A 16,583-nucleotide genomic window follows, 5' to 3' on the forward strand; every position below is an offset into this window, starting at 1 on the left:
AATGATTGTATTAGGGTTAGTTATATTCAAGTCTTTTTTAGTATTGGCTTCTTTATTGGGGACGTAGAGCAGTCCTTTCTGAATCACTCCAACGACCATGTATGTACTGGCGGACTGTCTTCCCCCAAAATGCAGCGGGAACAGCAAGAGTTCCAAGGACACCTATAAGGACAGAAATAAGAACAGTGGGTTCCACGATGTGGTTCTGCTGGACCCATGGAGCTATACCAGTGCCAATGCCAAATCCGACCATGTTGCTGGTAAACAGTTGCACAGCCTGAGCCGCTGCGGCCCACTTGGGAAATGCCTCTGTGATCCATAGAGTGAAGGCGACATTGCCGGTTAGATAGCTGATAATGCTCAAGGCAGAAGTGACATAAATCCAGGTTATAGACCAGCCTCGCATGATGGTGAGACCATTGATCAAGACACTTGTCAATCCCGTGATGACAGGGACAGCGAATAGAGCCAAGTAAACCTCGGCATGGCGAATGCCTCCTGTGCGGAAACTGTGATAGCGAGTAAACCATGTGGCAAGGGGACCCATCGCTGGGAAGGCCAGCAGAGAGCCAAGGATGCCTGAGACAGAAAGAAGAGCATTGATTGTCTTTTCATCCTTGACTCCTCCTTCCAACATGATGGCAGTGAACTGAGTAAGGTTAAGGAATATCACACCGCTAAGGATTACCCCTGCCAGAAGTGAAACCCAAAATGTGAGGGGGTTGAGGATACATAAGAGCATTTGTCCATATGTAGCTGCTGCAGACTCCCAATTAGTCCCTGGCGCTCTCGAGACTTTGAAGTGGGACCAAAAGGACGAAGAGGACGGTATATCAGGTAAAGGTTTCTCATTTCGTAGAGCCTCAACCTCGTCCCACCCTCCATAGATTTCTACTTTCTCCGAGCCGCTTTGGACCAAGACCCGTCCGTCCAGTGCAACAGGTGGTCGGAGAAAGAAAGTTTCTGGAACAAAGATGAGAACCAGTACGAGAGCAATGATGCATGGAGCGAGCCAGACTCGGTAGACACATCGCCATGTCGAGATCAAGTCTGTGGTATAAGGCAGTACCAAGGTTGACAATCTAATGGCAGCCGATCCGATACACCAGAATAGAGATAAAGCAGTAGGGCGCTCGTGTATGAAAGTCGCATCGATAAGAATCAGAATTATCTATCTCGGTTAGTCCTAACTTTGTTCCAAGGTAACAAATCGTTGACGTACCATGCCAGTCGCTGATCCAGCTGCCAACCCTTGGAGGCAGACCGAAAGAAGCAACTCGATAAAGTCTTCGCCATATCCAGCCCACAAAGTTGAAAGTACCGTGATGACAGCCGCACTGACTAAAACCGGTCGTCGACCAACCGCTGTAGACAAAGGAATGCCAATAAGAAACCCAAAGCCTGTAAACAGTGTCATGGCGGAGGATAGTGATTCTACCCCAAATGGAGCAGTGTTCTATAGATGTCAGTCGGAAACTAGATAGTTATCAGTAGTCTCTTACCTTGCTCTTGAACTCATCCGCAATTGCCCGAATTAACAAACCAGGTAAGTTCAACGCAAAAGATGCGGCAATAGAGAGTGTTTCCAAAGCACAAAACGCTAAGAGTCGCTTCGTCGATGACCAAGTGAGGGGATCACGATATGATCTGCTCGGAATGGGTAATCTGAGAACACGGCCATTAGAAGAAACAAAGAAAACACTGCCTGCAGTGGGTAGAGATTCGCGTTTAGCGGCTGTAGGGCTTGACGGAGAAGGCATTGTGGTCAAGGACATTGACATAGGAAATGATTATTAGTAAATGACATGTTTTTCGAAATAGATACCGGGGAAAACTGGAGATTTATCAATCTGGCCCTCGTTAATCGAGCGAAAAATGTAGAGAGATGTCACCAAGATAAACAAAGTTTCGTTACATCAAACGGATGTTACTACTAACCTTAAAAAGGATACTATTTCCAAAGGGGAACCATGCAATTAAACTGCGGGCGTGTTTGAGATTTTAACCTTATGATTGGTCGTGTTTGAGCTTCACGTCCTCTAGTCTGGTTTTCGTAGTGTCGAAACATGGGTTTGAAGATGACTGATTCATCTTACGAGACCAGGATGACGTTCTTAGAGCCCAACATCAGACAAGGGACGTTTTATACTAGTCTAGACTCTAACGGCCTTTTAGTGGGATAAACTATTTCTTAAAAGTTGACCTTCGCCCTCCGCGGAAGCTATAAGTGCGTCGAATAATCCTTTGACGGGCTGAACCTCAAGTGCCGATGGCGCCTAGTCAAGGGATGTTGGTCAGTGCTCGGATGAAACCGAATGGGAACGAGGCGCTTAAAAGGATCTTGAGCCTAATTATGGGTACTTGAGACCCATGACAGGATGTCGGTTATAATAGAATGTCTTGCCCCGACTATTCATGAGACCACCAACAAGGGAAGAGGCTAAGAGCTGAGAGGTGATCTCGGGAGTTCTGGAAAGTTTTGAGTGCCTGCTAGTATGTCACAGCTACCGGTAAAAGTTACTAGAGCCAGGGCAAAGCGGATACACGACGTAGATCACAAAGTATCACCAGGTGTGATTAGAAATCATCCGTCGCAGATGATATCACGTTCAACCTGTTGACTACGAGCGTTTGGTATTTGCAATTTTGGACCAGCCAGAACGTCATGGACACGACACTCAGTATCGCAATATTGTCTAGATGCCGAATGTGACGCTGCGTTTTCATGGTCGGTGTCAGCCCGAATGCTACCCTGCACGCCGATCGATGTTTAGTAAAACTCCTGGGACAGTTTCGAACATGGATCTTAACCAGCAGTATGCCAATACTGTAACTGATCAGACAACGGTGCCTACCCTGAACGTGATTTAAACATGGGAGTACGTTTCTGAATCATATCCTACGACGTTTTGTGACCTGGAATCATCGCGTGATAATTTTACTTTCTATGGGCGTTGGACTCTTGGAGCCCACTAAATAGTTGGCAGAGACCTAAAGCAATATTGGACTAATTCACATTCTATAAGTGCTAAACTAGAATTGAATCGATCTTCCTACTCAGCTACCTTGCCTTTCGAGAAGATGTGTGTTTGTCATTGAGTCAACTACAGGTTTGTGGCAAATCCAAGCTCATAGGCAAATCCAGTAACAATCTTGGAAAACTCGAGCATGTGGCTGAAGTTGACGGTGTCAATGGTGTCCTTGTCAGAGTGGATGTAAGGGCTGCTGTCATCGAAGGCAGACTCAAAAGCGAGAGCCGCAGGGTAACCAGCTCGGGTAGCAGAAGCGTGGTCGGAGCAACCGTAGCCACACTTGGAGTCGACAGTAGGAAGAGAAGAGTACTGTCGTCAAGTTAGTCGGTGATCTTTTGGTGTTTTTGGGTTTACTTACGGCAGCGATGACCTTCTTGAGGAAGGCACTCAGACCAGCATCGACATTATCCGTGATGATACCGGCAACGGCCTTGGTACCAGGCTTGACATAACCAGTCATGTCCTGGTTGAGCATAGCTTTGACGATACGACCCTCACGCTTGTACTGGTTGAAGATGGCACCACTGCCAAGAAGACCGGCCTCCTCACCGGCGTACCAGTGGAACTCAATAGTGTTTGGAGCTTGACCCGATGCAATACGGGAGTCGCTCAAGAGGACACGGAAGGCCTCGAGGATGGTAACAGTTCCAGAACCATCGTCATCTAGATCAATCAGCTATTGTAATGTGAAATATGGAGGAAGACTTACCAGCACCGGGAGCCCGACCTGCAGTAGGGTTGCGAGAGTTCACAGAGTCCTGGTGAGCACCAACAACAATGGTAGAAGCGCTCTTCCCGGGAATAGTAGCGATGATACTGGGCTGACGCCAAGTGTGTTTGAACTTTGCAACCTTGACACCCGTGGCACCACTAGCAGAGATGATAGACTCTACCTGCTTGAACAACCAATCGGCAGACTGTTCTCCATAGGCAGATGTGTAGTATCTGTTGTAAAAGTTGGAGAAGGTGGTCAGAGTGGTGCGCAGGTTAGCCTGGCTCAGCTTAGGCAACAAGGCCTTGACGGCAGTGGACTGAGCGACAGCGCTAGGGAAGCTAGCGAGGAATTGAAGGCTGTAGCCAACTTCATCGAGGTCAGTGACGTCGATAAAGTGCTTGTGTTCCTGTGGTAATAGTTAGAGACGACGCTTGGTATAAGGTAGAGTGTCACGAACAGCTCTCAACGCCCACTTCTCCTCCTCGGTGACAGTGCGGACGTCATCGGGACCGAGCTCGATCTTGTAGAGCTTGGTCTCACGAGACTGACGAGGCTCGATGGCGGCAGCATTTGACAGCCCCAAAAGGGCGGTAAGAGCGAGAGTGGCCCGCATAGTAAAGAGAGTGAGGTTGACGATCAAGTTGAGTCGAAGTTGCTAGAGAAACTTGACTTGATAGACACAAGATTTGATGAGATAGGACTGAGTATATATAGAAAGTTTGTTTGTTCCTCCGAATATCTATGTTAGGAAGGCGCACAACGAAGTGACCTAGCGTCAACACATGGACGAGTCCATTGTGGCAGGAGGAACAATAGGCAACCAATTGAGACACTGACTACCTATGTCTTGTGAATGTGACCTTCACAAGTTCCAGTTAGACGATCTACAGAATAAGCATAACAATCCTGTGGACCTTCCTCTATTTTCCCTCAATGCCGTGTGATAGTGTCTCTACTATATAGAGTCTGGGGCGTTGACGGGCCGCTTGTGCATCGGCATTGCTCATTCTAGCAGGTCGTTAATCACTTAGCGAGGTACTTTGTCAAAGCTTGGCATTGGGGCGGGGTTCAGAACATGGTTCTAGTATCCATGTCTTTGGCTAACGAGAAGGCATTCCGAGTCTGATTGGTTGAGGAACTTTTGACCGCGATTGCGTAGTTCAAGCGATGAATGAGGAAGCTGTGTCGATAGTTCTTATCTACCTATTAATCTATTACTTGGCCGACTAGTCAGTTTCTGTATCTTTTGCTCCGAATGCACGACTCGGGATTTGACACTTGGCAACAACACGAGACATACGACGCTAACGAAACTTCTATTTAAACAAAATAAATCAAAGATTCTCTAAGTACATAATCAAAGTTCAATCCTTTTGTTAACTCGGTAAAACATCTCTTCTCTCCATCCAAGAAAGCCAATATGAGCTGCAGCTGGCCCAACAATTGGCTGTGCAATCAACACTGCCAGAGAAGCAGTCACTGTTTCCTTGTTCGTAATATACCCAGCACGTCTGAGACCCAGCGTACGATAGAGGCAATGCACGAGGACAGACGCGCCATTCAGGAACATGTCGCGCTGTAAGAACTCGGCAATTTTGGTCTTTTGGTCAGAGCTCATCTTCCCAGAGATCAAGTACCCAACAGTGCCAAAGACACTTGAGACACTAAGATTCGGGTCGGACCATATCTGATAGAGCGACCAGAGATGAACGCCCGCGGTAGTCACCGCTCCACATGCATAGATATATCTCAACAATGTACCAGTTGGGTCCTTTTGTTTAGTAAACATCCCATTCTCGTTCGATTTGTTTGAACTGCAACGCGTGGCCGAGCTACCCTTTGTATTGCGTAGGATAGTTGACACGCCAGCCGTGATCAAACCAACGTAAGCTGGGAACGGTTGCCAAAATGCAACCAGTTTCTGCCAAGTGGTCGTGTCCTTCCACGGCCATATCATAAGCGCAGTAGGGATAACGACCCCGAGTACTAGTCCCGGAACGGAAGCTTTGACATTTTCAATATCAATGGTGCGCCCAGTGACAGTAGAGATGCCATCAATTATCATTTGTTCACACACAGATATCATGTGGTACAAAGGTGCAATTCGCCCAACGCCCTTGAGCTGATAAATGAGGCCAAAGATAGATGGACTGTCAATCTGTTAACAATACATAACGATGGCGGGCTTGTGTGTTATGACTTACAAGGACGTGACGAGGCCCTTTGAGCCGGCTCGGTAACTTTCTAGAGTCCAGTCAAGAGTGGTGGACACCAACAGAGGCGTAAAAGCAATCCACTGTAATCTTGCCTCCCGGTTCTCTGGTTGAAGAAGAACCCCAAAGACAGCTCCCAGAACCGCCAGAATCTTATCTACTGTCGCTACTCCTGTGTAGTGAGTGACCAGGGTCTCACCAGCGAAGGTAGTGGGGATTTGTAGCGGAAGTAGCACCTGGTTCGCCAGTCGGAAGAGCGCACCTTGACTCAGTACACCTAGACCCAAGAGGTATGTAGAAGAAAAAGGTTTAGCAGGCAGCTGATCGGTGAATGGTACTGAGTGTGCCCTCTCAGGTATGGGAAAACTATGTACGTGAGTACCATCGACAAACTTGCGGCCGGCAAGACGCATCGCAGTATCAGTGTTGATTAGACCGGCCAGTTTTGGGGCAATGAATGCAAGGAGCGGTGTCGCCATAGCATGCATTTGTTGATTCTTGTGAGCATCGTCAACAAGCCACTGCACTCTATCAAAGCGCTCATTTTGCACTGCACTGAACGCAGCTTTGATTTCGGAGTCGCTCCAGTTTGGACATTCTGAAGCAAGATGGTTCAGAAGAGATGCGGCGGTCTCAATGGCACTGTTTCCTCCGTGGCCAGTCAATGGCTCCATCTAGGCTTCAGTTAGTATATGGAGGTCAATGAAAAGTGTGCAGACAATACCTTGTGAGCTGCATCGCCAATGGTGATGATCCGATTATAGTGCCACGTTTGGAAAACCCATTCATGGAGTGGCGTTAGTGTTGAGTTGGTCCTGGCCTTGTATAGATCACCAAAGGTAATTTCGGGAGTGATGTTATCACATGCATGCTCCTGAGCAAGCTTTGCCTCGTCCTCTTTCGTGTACTTCGGAATATCTTTACCATATAGAGGAGCAGGCAATTTGGCGAATAGGAACCAGTACCACTTTCCACCAGGTCCACTCATCACCAGATAGGAGAATTTGTCGTTGTAGACATAGTGAGTTCCTTTTGTGAGTTCTTCGATAGGATTTGAGATACCGAAGATGCACTTATAGTAACATGGTACCTTTGACCATTCGTCATGAGGAAAGTAGCCAGGCGAAGCCTCGTTGCCTATGCGCCACATTTCTTTTCGAACAGTACTGTAAATACCGTCCGCTCCGACAAGGATGTCTCCCTTGAAGACCTTACCCTTGTCCGTTGTAACTTCGATACCGTTGTCCAGTTCCGAGACAGACTTGACAGCTTGACCAGGGTGTATCGAATCTTTGGACCGCAGATTGTTGTACAAGATCTCCAAAAGGGATTGTCTGTCAATGAAGACGGTTGGATAACCATATCTACCTATAATTAGAACAAAGTGAGCAATTATAGCTTCTCACTCGACATACCTTTCTTCCAACACATAATGGACGTTCTTGTGATGTTTGATAATGGTTCCATCGGGATTTCGTATATATGAATTGTTCAGTGGGTGGTCAACGAGTGACAAGAGCTCATCCGCGCATCCCAGCTGATCAAGGATTCGAAGTCCATTTGATTGAAGACCGATACTGGCTCCTACCTGTGGTGCAATCCTGTCGTATGATTCCAGTAAAACATAGTCTATGCCAGCCCTTTCCAGCATGTTGGCGAGGGAAAGGCCGGCTACACCTCCTCCTGCAATTATCACTTTGGGTTTTGAATTATCCATTGTACAAGAGATTGGAAATAAGTCAGTATGCCAAAGATACTATCAGGAACAAGTTTGGAATCTGAAACAGGAATAAATAACGCCCTTAAAGGTAGCTCTCCTATTTGTATGTGACCTGCTTGCCGCTGTAACGGACATTACCGATGCCCGATTTTCGGATACTCGGGTTACAATGAAACTAAATCCAACATGATAGACGAGCCTTGAAGAAATGATCATCGCTAATACGGCCGTTAAAACGCGGCGGTTGATCGTTGTGCAGGGCATTCGTCATGAAATCTCATTCTGGCATTGAAAGCTCCACATACGAAACTATGGCTTCAGCCAAATACTACCGTGAGGGTAGTAGATTCCACATTTGCCGAGGCATCGAAGCGAGATTTACTATCAAACAAGCATGGCCCCTGATATGTCTCCCTTGACGAATCACTGTATCATTGGGCAGAGTAGTATTGTTAAAACGAAAACGAAACTCTATTGAGTCCGCGGACTTTCCTTAGACCCCGAGGCTGGTCCAAATATCCACAATGAAATCTGGCCTTTTCACTGGATCTCTGCTCTGGTATTAATAGCTATACGACTAAGAAGTATCTAAAGTCTAAACTGACGTCTTATGATATGATTTCTTCATATATCCGCAGGTGAGCAATACTCCACAACTTAAGCAGGTAGAACCTATCTACCGTCACAAGCATTTATCTATGACACGTTATTTTCGACTCCAACATATTCATTGCTATTATCTCCTTACCCCTCCGTTCTGCACAAGACAACATTTTCCATGATCGTACATTGGTTACGTCTTACGGATAGATTCAATGTACTTGTTAGGGTTTTAAAATTTACGTGAACATTGATGTTTTTGGCTTGGGGACAGGAATAGAATAATAAAAAAACACAACCAGACCATTTCCAATTGAGTAACTACATGTATCTGCATCGAGTATATATGTCAACCTAAGGCTTTGGTTCCGGCTTACGACCAAGAGGAATAATAACCCAGTTTGCATCGCCATCGTTGCAATATGGCTGTTGCCACGCCCCTCGCCTAGTGCCTATTAGTGATGGCTCTCTACTGCAAATGTCATATTAGATATCAATACGCACCCATCGCTATTCCAACCTTGTTGAAGTTTAATGCATGTGTTCCATTGAGCATTTTTGAATCTAAAGTTCCAGTCAGCATCCCTTAGTTGCGTGATAAGCCTCTGAGCTCTCAACTTACACCCAAGTGAATTGTTTTTCTGCTCCACGACCAATGTACCAATGCGCAGAAAGACCTCGGATTGCTGGGTCATTCTTGTCTCTCACACGGATATCAGTGCCAGTTCTGTTGTCATCACACGTAAGTAGTCCTGTTATTTAGAGTTAGTATATGCCCAAGGTATTGATATTTGCGTTGACTTACTTCCACTCCTCACGCTAGTGATAGTCCAGGCAGTGTTGGGTTTGTCATCAGCTTTGTCGAGGCGGAATTGTTCATCATTGCTCGTCATGTCGAACTCCCAGGCGTGGGCCATCTTCTGGCTATCTATAAAACCAGATATGTTAGCAAGTATATGGAAATGTTGAATGGTGTCCTCATTACCTTTGTTTGCGTTCAAAGCCATCCAGCTGTGCGGCATGAGAATCATCACATACCAGCCATTGTAACCATTGGGCAGACAGTTATGCTGTAGGCTATCCTCGGTCAACTCGGCCCATCTCATCTTGGTTTTCAGTTTGTCGTTGATTCCATTTAGGTTGTTCCACTCCGTTGTTAAACTGACATACTTGGTAGTCAAATTTGCATACTCTGTCGTCAACTTGGTAAACTTCGCCACCATGGCATCGTTTGTAGGCTCGTACAAGGCCTTCAAGTTTGTACGTTCCCCAGATAAAATATTATACGCAGTATTTTTCTGGTCCAGTTGGGTCGTCAAAGAGCCATTCTGTGCCGTTAGGATGTTGTTGTTTCTCGTTAAATTGTCCTTGTCGCTCGTCAGCTTGTTCTTGTCGCTTGTCAAGGCGGCATTTTCCTTCGTCAATTTGTCAGAGCTGTCCTTTAGAGACCTGTATAAAACGTCCAAGTTTTTGTAGGTGGCGTCCTTGTCTTGTCGGAGTGCATCGAGTTCGTCTTTCTTTTCCTTTTCGACGCGAAGCATTTCGGTCCGCTTCTGTTCCTCCAAAGCGTCATATTTTGTTTTCAAATCGTCATATTCATCTTGCTTCTTCTTTTCCAAAGCATTGATTGCTTCATTCTTGTCTTTCGTCAGACGTTCAATCGTTTTGTCGATTTCGCTCTTTCCCTCTGCTTCCAGATTCACGTATGCACTTAGCTTATGATTCATGATCTCTGTTTCTTCGTCGTGTTTCTTCCTCAAATCGGCCAAATCAGTATCATTTGCTTTAAGCTTGTCAAGTGCGCCCTGAAGCTTTGTTGCCTGCTCTGCGGACTTGCTTTCGAGTTCTCCTTTGTGGGTTTCTCTCAAGCTTTCCAACTGGGCTACATGGTCTGATTTGAGCTTATCAATCAGACCGGCATGCTCGTCCGTCTTGCGTTGCAGGTCGCTGACGAGAGCGTCAACTCTCCCTTGAAGAACGGCGACATTATCGCCACTCTGAACAACATTAGCTGGGATATCCAACACTGGTGCAACTTTGAATTGGAAACTTTACCTTGCTACTACCCGAATCTCTAGTCTGGGAAGATTTCCCCCAGTTCAAGTCATCAGAAGGCGGCGGGCCTACACCAGAAAACGGATGTTCCTCTGACCCTTTACTTGGTTTTTCAGTCGACGGAGCGGAATCAGATTTGGGCACTGGTAACCATTTCTTCCAAAGGTCTGCTGGTATTAAGGCGTTGAAATTGAAGTCTGGCGTTGTCGAAGACTTCTTTTCTGCTGCTTCATGGCGAGCCTTGACGACTCCCAGGCTAATATCACAACCCTTAGCCTGGCTCATGAATCGACTCAATGATGTGGTTAGCCGCGTGGTCGCCCATCCATCCTGTCGTTCAAGGATTCCCGGGTCGCGGCCAAGAAGAGAAATGGCCTCGACAATCATGGCTTGCTGTTGTCGCATATAGAGGCGAACACCTAGTAGTGTTTCGATGGATGTGTCAAATGCGTCCTTACCGTCGACTGCCTCATAGCTCTCTGGGTTGTCTATGATAAGCTGGACGTACTTCAATAGGATTTTGTAGTCCATGTAACTGTCAAATAGCTCAGCTGTATAAGTGCCGATTAGATCGTACTCGAGAGTTTTGATCTGCTTGATACTAGCCCAGTCCATGAATGACCGGTTCGACTTGTACTTTGTCAGTATCGCCCAAGTCCGCTGAGGCCGCTCAGAAACCCTCTGAGGAAACGCGGCAGCGGTTTTGAAGATCGAATCAATGTCCCAAGGCGTGTTTTCTAATGATAGTGAGAACAGTCACTCGAGAAAATAGGAAGAGAATTGAGCATACCATTTTTGATTTGGCCTCCACCCATCCAGGAAACGTGGATATGACTCTCGGTTTTGCCCATCACAGACGCGGAACCAGTAGAAGAGAACAAGTCATTACTGTTGAGGTTCAATCCTGTAGAAGTTGCACTGTTGTCTTTCGCATCAAGCCTGGCCTTGATTTTCTTGACAGTGAGATCAACATTGCTTCGGTCAAGTACCTTGATAGAGATGATGCCAGTAAATTCTCCACCCTGGATGAATCCAGAGATGTACGAATCACCGTACGAGTCATGAAACTCTTGGGATCCGGGCTCTACATCCTTCAACGGAACGAATCTGGCATTGCTCTTGATAAGAGTTGTCTGATTGGTTACCTTGACGGTGACGATGATGTTGATGTCTGCGGATTTGAAGGTAGCCTCATCAATGGCTGTGTTGGAGCCACTGACAGTAACACTACCCTTCTTGATAGAATGAGGGTATGAAATGTTCATAGTCTGGATAACGTCACTGAGTTTCTCAACAGCCCTCGCCGAGTAAGAAACAACCTGTGTCTTGTCAGTTGTATCCAGTCATACTCATAACGACTGAACTCGCCTGAGAGGGCCTCTCGACAGTTCGTGCCTGAGTTTTCTCGTCATGGTCCCCATCAACTAGAACTGCTCCATCGATACACATCTCATGGGCTAAATGAATATTAGTATGCCTTGCAACAAACCATAAAGATTGACCTGAGCCTACTATAAGAATTGAAGCTTGCGAATTTGTTAGCAGAACCTAGCTTACTTGAGAACGCATCACCTACCCTTGCCCGATGCGCATGGCATCGTTGTAAGGCGCAAGTATCATACTCATGATGAATGAAAAGATAAATCTTGTTTGTACGTGCGAGTAAAAGTAAAACGATAATGGGGAGAAAGATGAGTGGGCAACAGGGCCATACAAGCTTGATACTCAGCGAGCACTTGGAGATATACGACCTATTTACCTTGTACCCAAGGACCTTCTTTGGTCATAGAGGCAATGGCTCTGGATAGAATGAGTTGTGTCTCAAACAGGAAATTCATGTTGATAGTGGCGTATTTTGGCTTGGCTGAAAAGTCGCCAACTGAATTGTGGCCTCATAATTGCATTTCTGTCTCAAACCAAGAAACCTTTCAGAGCCACTGGACGCAAGTTGTGGTTCCGGTTGAGTCGATAGTATGGCTCGATTCAAGCCTCATCCCATCTAGATCACTGTGAGGCTGAACTAGCGACATTTCTCAATGAGGAACAGCAGCTCTTGATTAGGTTTAACCATATTCACTAACTCTATAATAGGAATGGCAGTTATCAACCAAGCTAATCGGATCTCTTGATGGCGCCCCACAGCATATTGTAGACTACATGCCAATATGTATGCAACTCCCCAATAGTCTCAGATAGTTCCTCAGCTCGTCACGGGCTATTGATAACACTTTCTCCCTATTCTGCACACATGATGCTAGATAGGAATGTTCCAGACCATTAACATACTAGAATCTGTTTTCTGAGTTCTTCCCATGGATAACTCAGCTCATTATATTTCCCCAAACGCATGTCTGATCAGTCGACTGTAGCTACTCTGCAAATATTTATTACATTGGCAGCTGTCTGATTCAGCAACTGCCAACACCTTTTGGAGTCGATCAGATTACCTTCTTATTTATAATCACTTCTAACTTGTCAATTAAATTCTTCCTTTCAAGTATCTCAAGATGTCACTATCAGGCGAAGCAGAAGCACTTACTTCAAAGCTTGGGTCGTCTCATTCTGGGATTCCTAGCTCCTCAATGCTCTCAAACGCAGGCTCAAAAGCCGAGGGCATAGAGAAACAGCTGGGAGCTGAGCAGCCAGCGGAAGAGGCGCCAAAACTGGAGGAACCGAAAGCAGATAGCATTCCTCCAAGCTCAGGTTCCCTTGTGACATCTGAGCCTAAGGAAAACGAAAGCACTTCTCCTGATTCTGCTAATAAGGAGAAGAACGAGAGTGAGGGTGGTATGGAGAACAAAAAGGAAGGCACAGACAGTCCTGTTGATGAGCATCCGGGGACTGAAGCAAAAGAAAACGATGAGAAGTCCATTGATGCTAGTGACAATGACAAAAAGTCTGATGATGCTGACGGTAAAGACAACAAGGACAAATCACCCAATGCTAAAGATGCCAAAGATGCCAAAGAAGACGGTGCTGATATAAAAGACGCGACCGATTCCAAAGACACTGACAAGTCTGATACCAACGGAAAGAACATGGGTGCCAATGACACAACTGAAGCACCCCCTCCGGTCCCTACAGTCTCAGACCCCAAGGATCTTGTTAGTTGATTTTCCTCTAACGTAATATTTTAATACTAACATGAATTTACAAGGGCGTCGATACATTTCTTGCTTCTCCTGCTGATAAAGCCGCCAGTTTCACTGACACGGACAGACCCTGGGAGCCAGCTGACGGATATACCACCACGGCTGGATTGGATAAGTTTTCTCAGTAAGTCCATTATCTCCAGGCCTTTATCAACTGCTCACAAGCCTAGATCACATGAAGCCTACACGCTCAATGAGGCGCAATGGATAGAGGTGCTCGAGAATTGCGGTGCCATGTATGGTTGGTGTATCGACGGGCCGATGAAACAAATCGTTCGCGCTCCGAAAGCTGGTAGGCCATGCCTGTCATTACTAGCACATAATGATGTAGATTCTAACAACTCCTACAGCCTTTCAACTCAAGACTGTTCAGCCACCAGGAATACCCTTGAACCCGCCCACGACTACCCCAGCAGGCAAGGACTCATCCAGCGGAAGCACATCAGCATCTAGTACCGCGTCATTTTCACCAGGAACGTTGACTCCTGCAAGTTCCACTACGTCTCATGCCAGCTCAGAACAAGGAATCAATGGAGTAGGCTCTTCAACTACAATCACTGGTGGTGTCAAAGATGCCCAAGCCTCTACCACCCTGGGTTCCATGCAAGAGAAGTCTCATAACGCAGATTCAAAGACCACACCCTCTACTCAAGTATCAAAAGCAACAATACAGGGAGCCAAGCCATCAGCATCGAGTGCAACTCATGCCTCTCTGAAAGGCAAAACGCCCAAGAGGGTTCTACCCGACTTCAGCGTCAACGACAACTCCCGCATTAATGTTGTAGTTAGCTCCCATGAGTTCCAAACAAGTATGGCCACCAATGATTTCAGCGCTTCTTCTACCTCCGCATCCTTAGGAGGGAGTTATGGTCCAATTTCTGCAAGCGTCAGTGCCTCGGAAGAAAGCATGCACAGTTCATCCACTTCAAACACCTCCGATACATATCACAAGACTATGATTGCAAAATATTTGGTATGTAGTATTTTAACACTGCCTCAACTTGTTTCTAATTCTCATAGTTCCCCCGAGTTGACTTGAGCCTGGATGAATGCTTGGAACCTACGGAAGGCCTTACAAAAGCAATTCAAAAGGTTGAAGCTACGAAGAATATCAAAGACCTACGTCAGCTTCGTCGGGATTATGGATACTTGTTCTGCAAGACTCTGACTATTGGAGGTCGTCTTCAAACACAATCCATCATGGCGGACACAGAGAAGACCTCGGAGCAAGAACAAAAACAATCTATGAAGACTTCTGTTGGACTCGCTGTTTCTTCCCCCAAAGCATCAGCATCAGTCAGTCACACACAAGAATCTGGTTCTGCAAACTCTCAGTCTCAGGCCACGTCCGATAAATCTGAATCACATGCTTTTGAAGCCATGGGCGGTGATTCCCTACTTGCTTCTAACCCAGTGGCTTGGATTCCAACAGTGGGCAACTACAACAACTGGCGTATCATCAACGTAAGTAACTATTCCAAATTTGTAGATCGCCTGTTTCTGACATACATAGCGAGATGGCCTCATCCTAATGTCCGACATGATCTCTGGACTCAGCGGTTACGAGCATACAAGATCATGGTTCGAACAAGCCGTTCCGGGTTTGAGCAAGTACATCGAGTTCTCGGACAAGCTTGTCAAGAAAATTCGGTTGAGGCTAATGTCACCGAACCACAATTTGTGTCTTTCATATAAGAGTGGTTCACAAGAAGAAGATTACGCGCTTCCACCGAACTACTATTTCGGTCACCGACCGATGTCGACAGTGATGCCAATAGCGATGGAGCTTGTGCATCCTGATGTGCACTGGGGTGCAATTGAGATGCCCAATGGCAAGGCAGAATTTCTATTCAGCCCGGGAAGGTATGAGCAGTCAGTATTGACCTTATCTCAGTTGCTAATATTGCTTAGTTACCGTGCTCCAGCGATCTACGGTTGTGCTGCAAACAAAGCTGGTGACAATTATTATGGCACCACTTACGACGACGGGTACAAAAGCACGATTTGGAGTATTACATCGCCGTATGATGATGCTCTATGTCACGAGTCACGAGTCATTATACAAACAGTATCGCCTGGGAACACGTCAACCCCAGAAATTGTAAGACCAAATCTCGTCAGTTATAAATGCAAGTCTCTGACAATCTACAGACTGGAAACTCGGCAAATAATACCCCAACAGTGTCCACATCGGCTTCGATGGTTTCTTCGCTTGTTGTATTCCGCAATCAGCAAGGTGTCTTTTTACCCGCCATGTCCGATGCCAAGGATGTGCATATTTGGCGGGTACTGAAACATGGAGCTGCTCCGGGCCAAAAGGTGAACATTGCGGAAGGAGATCAGATTCAACTCGCATGGTGTTATCAGGACCAATACTGTGGCTACCGAGACTTCACCGAAGACGCCTTTGGGCGACGTCGAAATGGTCCTCCTCCTGAAGCAAAGAGCTCTACACTCTACATGAGATTACCCTGGCCACGCTTCGAGCCAGTAGAAAGTATCTCTCAACAGGCCAAACCTCTTCCAAATACCCTGATGATGAGCGACGTGTCACAAGAACAAGACAGCTGGAAACCTTCTCTAGTTGAAAACATCAATGTGATCAAAGGATCTCAGCAGGTTCAAAAGGATATTCTTGTTGAAGATTGTATCTTTCGACTAGACATTGTCAAACATCACGGCCGAGGTGATGTCAATGACTACCTGTTGCGAGACGTGAAACAGGAAGCGAAATTTCCCGATGAGATCACAAGTGAAGAACTCGAGAAGCAGATTGAAGCAGAAATAAAGGCCCGTAAAGAACAGGAAAGACAAGAACGAGAAGCGCGAGCAGAGGCCGAGAGACACAGTGAGGGCATTGGCATGACAGTGGTAAGTCCGTTGACTTATGGAGAACATTCTTTTGAGGCTAACAGGATAAACAGGTGCACACGCTCTTTCCACTTACAAATCTTTTTTCTTAGTATGTTGTTATTCTCGAAGGAATCAATTGTTATGCAGATTTGTGTATTCCGGTTGATACGGTAGTCCGACTCCGTAGGAGTAAGATTTCTAGTCCATAGCCACGTCATGGACTCGGACCGGCATTTTATATAT

The 16,583-nt window shown here is 46.3% G+C and overlaps 5 protein-coding genes across 5 annotated transcripts; 1 reads left to right on the plus strand and 4 right to left on the minus strand.

The window, feature by feature from the left end:
* Window positions 1-52: 52 nt before the first annotated feature.
* On the minus strand, window positions 53-1,775 carry FPOAC1_001917 (uncharacterized protein; the record flags this gene model as incomplete). The annotated part of the gene is made up of 3 exons (XM_044846505.1): window positions 53-1,171; window positions 1,223-1,456; window positions 1,503-1,775. The coding sequence occupies 3 exons, from the start codon at window positions 1,773-1,775 to the stop codon at window positions 53-55; spliced, it is 1,626 nt and encodes a 541-aa protein (XP_044712421.1).
* A 1,329-nt stretch (window positions 1,776-3,104) lies between these two features.
* FPOAC1_001918 (uncharacterized protein) lies at window positions 3,105-4,360 on the minus strand (the record flags this gene model as incomplete). Its single annotated transcript, XM_044846506.1, has 4 exons — window positions 3,105-3,341; window positions 3,391-3,695; window positions 3,742-4,153; window positions 4,205-4,360. 4 exons carry the CDS (start codon window positions 4,358-4,360, stop codon window positions 3,105-3,107), a joined length of 1,110 nt encoding a protein of 369 aa, XP_044712422.1.
* Window positions 4,361-5,104: 744 nt separating this feature from the next.
* Window positions 5,105-7,677, minus strand: FPOAC1_001919 (uncharacterized protein; the record flags this gene model as incomplete). Its single annotated transcript, XM_044846507.1, has 4 exons — window positions 5,105-5,897; window positions 5,952-6,634; window positions 6,685-7,324; window positions 7,376-7,677. The coding sequence occupies 4 exons, from the start codon at window positions 7,675-7,677 to the stop codon at window positions 5,105-5,107; spliced, it is 2,418 nt and encodes an 805-aa protein (XP_044712423.1).
* Window positions 7,678-8,634: 957 nt separating this feature from the next.
* Window positions 8,635-11,961, minus strand: FPOAC1_001920 (uncharacterized protein; the record flags this gene model as incomplete). The annotated part of the gene is made up of 10 exons (XM_044846508.1): window positions 8,635-8,725; window positions 8,785-8,844; window positions 8,903-9,032; window positions 9,086-9,208; window positions 9,266-10,277; window positions 10,336-11,072; window positions 11,126-11,654; window positions 11,722-11,792; window positions 11,848-11,861; window positions 11,912-11,961. The coding sequence occupies 10 exons, from the start codon at window positions 11,959-11,961 to the stop codon at window positions 8,635-8,637; spliced, it is 2,817 nt and encodes a 938-aa protein (XP_044712424.1).
* A 956-nt stretch (window positions 11,962-12,917) lies between these two features.
* Window positions 12,918-16,450, plus strand: FPOAC1_001921 (uncharacterized protein; the record flags this gene model as incomplete). Its single annotated transcript, XM_044846509.1, has 9 exons — window positions 12,918-13,439; window positions 13,493-13,611; window positions 13,658-13,779; window positions 13,838-14,460; window positions 14,508-14,951; window positions 15,001-15,350; window positions 15,399-15,588; window positions 15,639-16,358; window positions 16,412-16,450. The coding sequence occupies 9 exons, from the start codon at window positions 12,918-12,920 to the stop codon at window positions 16,448-16,450; spliced, it is 3,129 nt and encodes a 1,042-aa protein (XP_044712425.1).
* Between the last annotated feature and the right edge of the window lie 133 nt (window positions 16,451-16,583).

Source organism: Fusarium poae, chromosome 1 (assembly GCF_019609905.1).
Source record: "Fusarium poae strain DAOMC 252244 chromosome 1, whole genome shotgun sequence".
In the NCBI taxonomy this organism is placed as follows: domain Eukaryota; kingdom Fungi; phylum Ascomycota; class Sordariomycetes; order Hypocreales; family Nectriaceae; genus Fusarium; species Fusarium poae.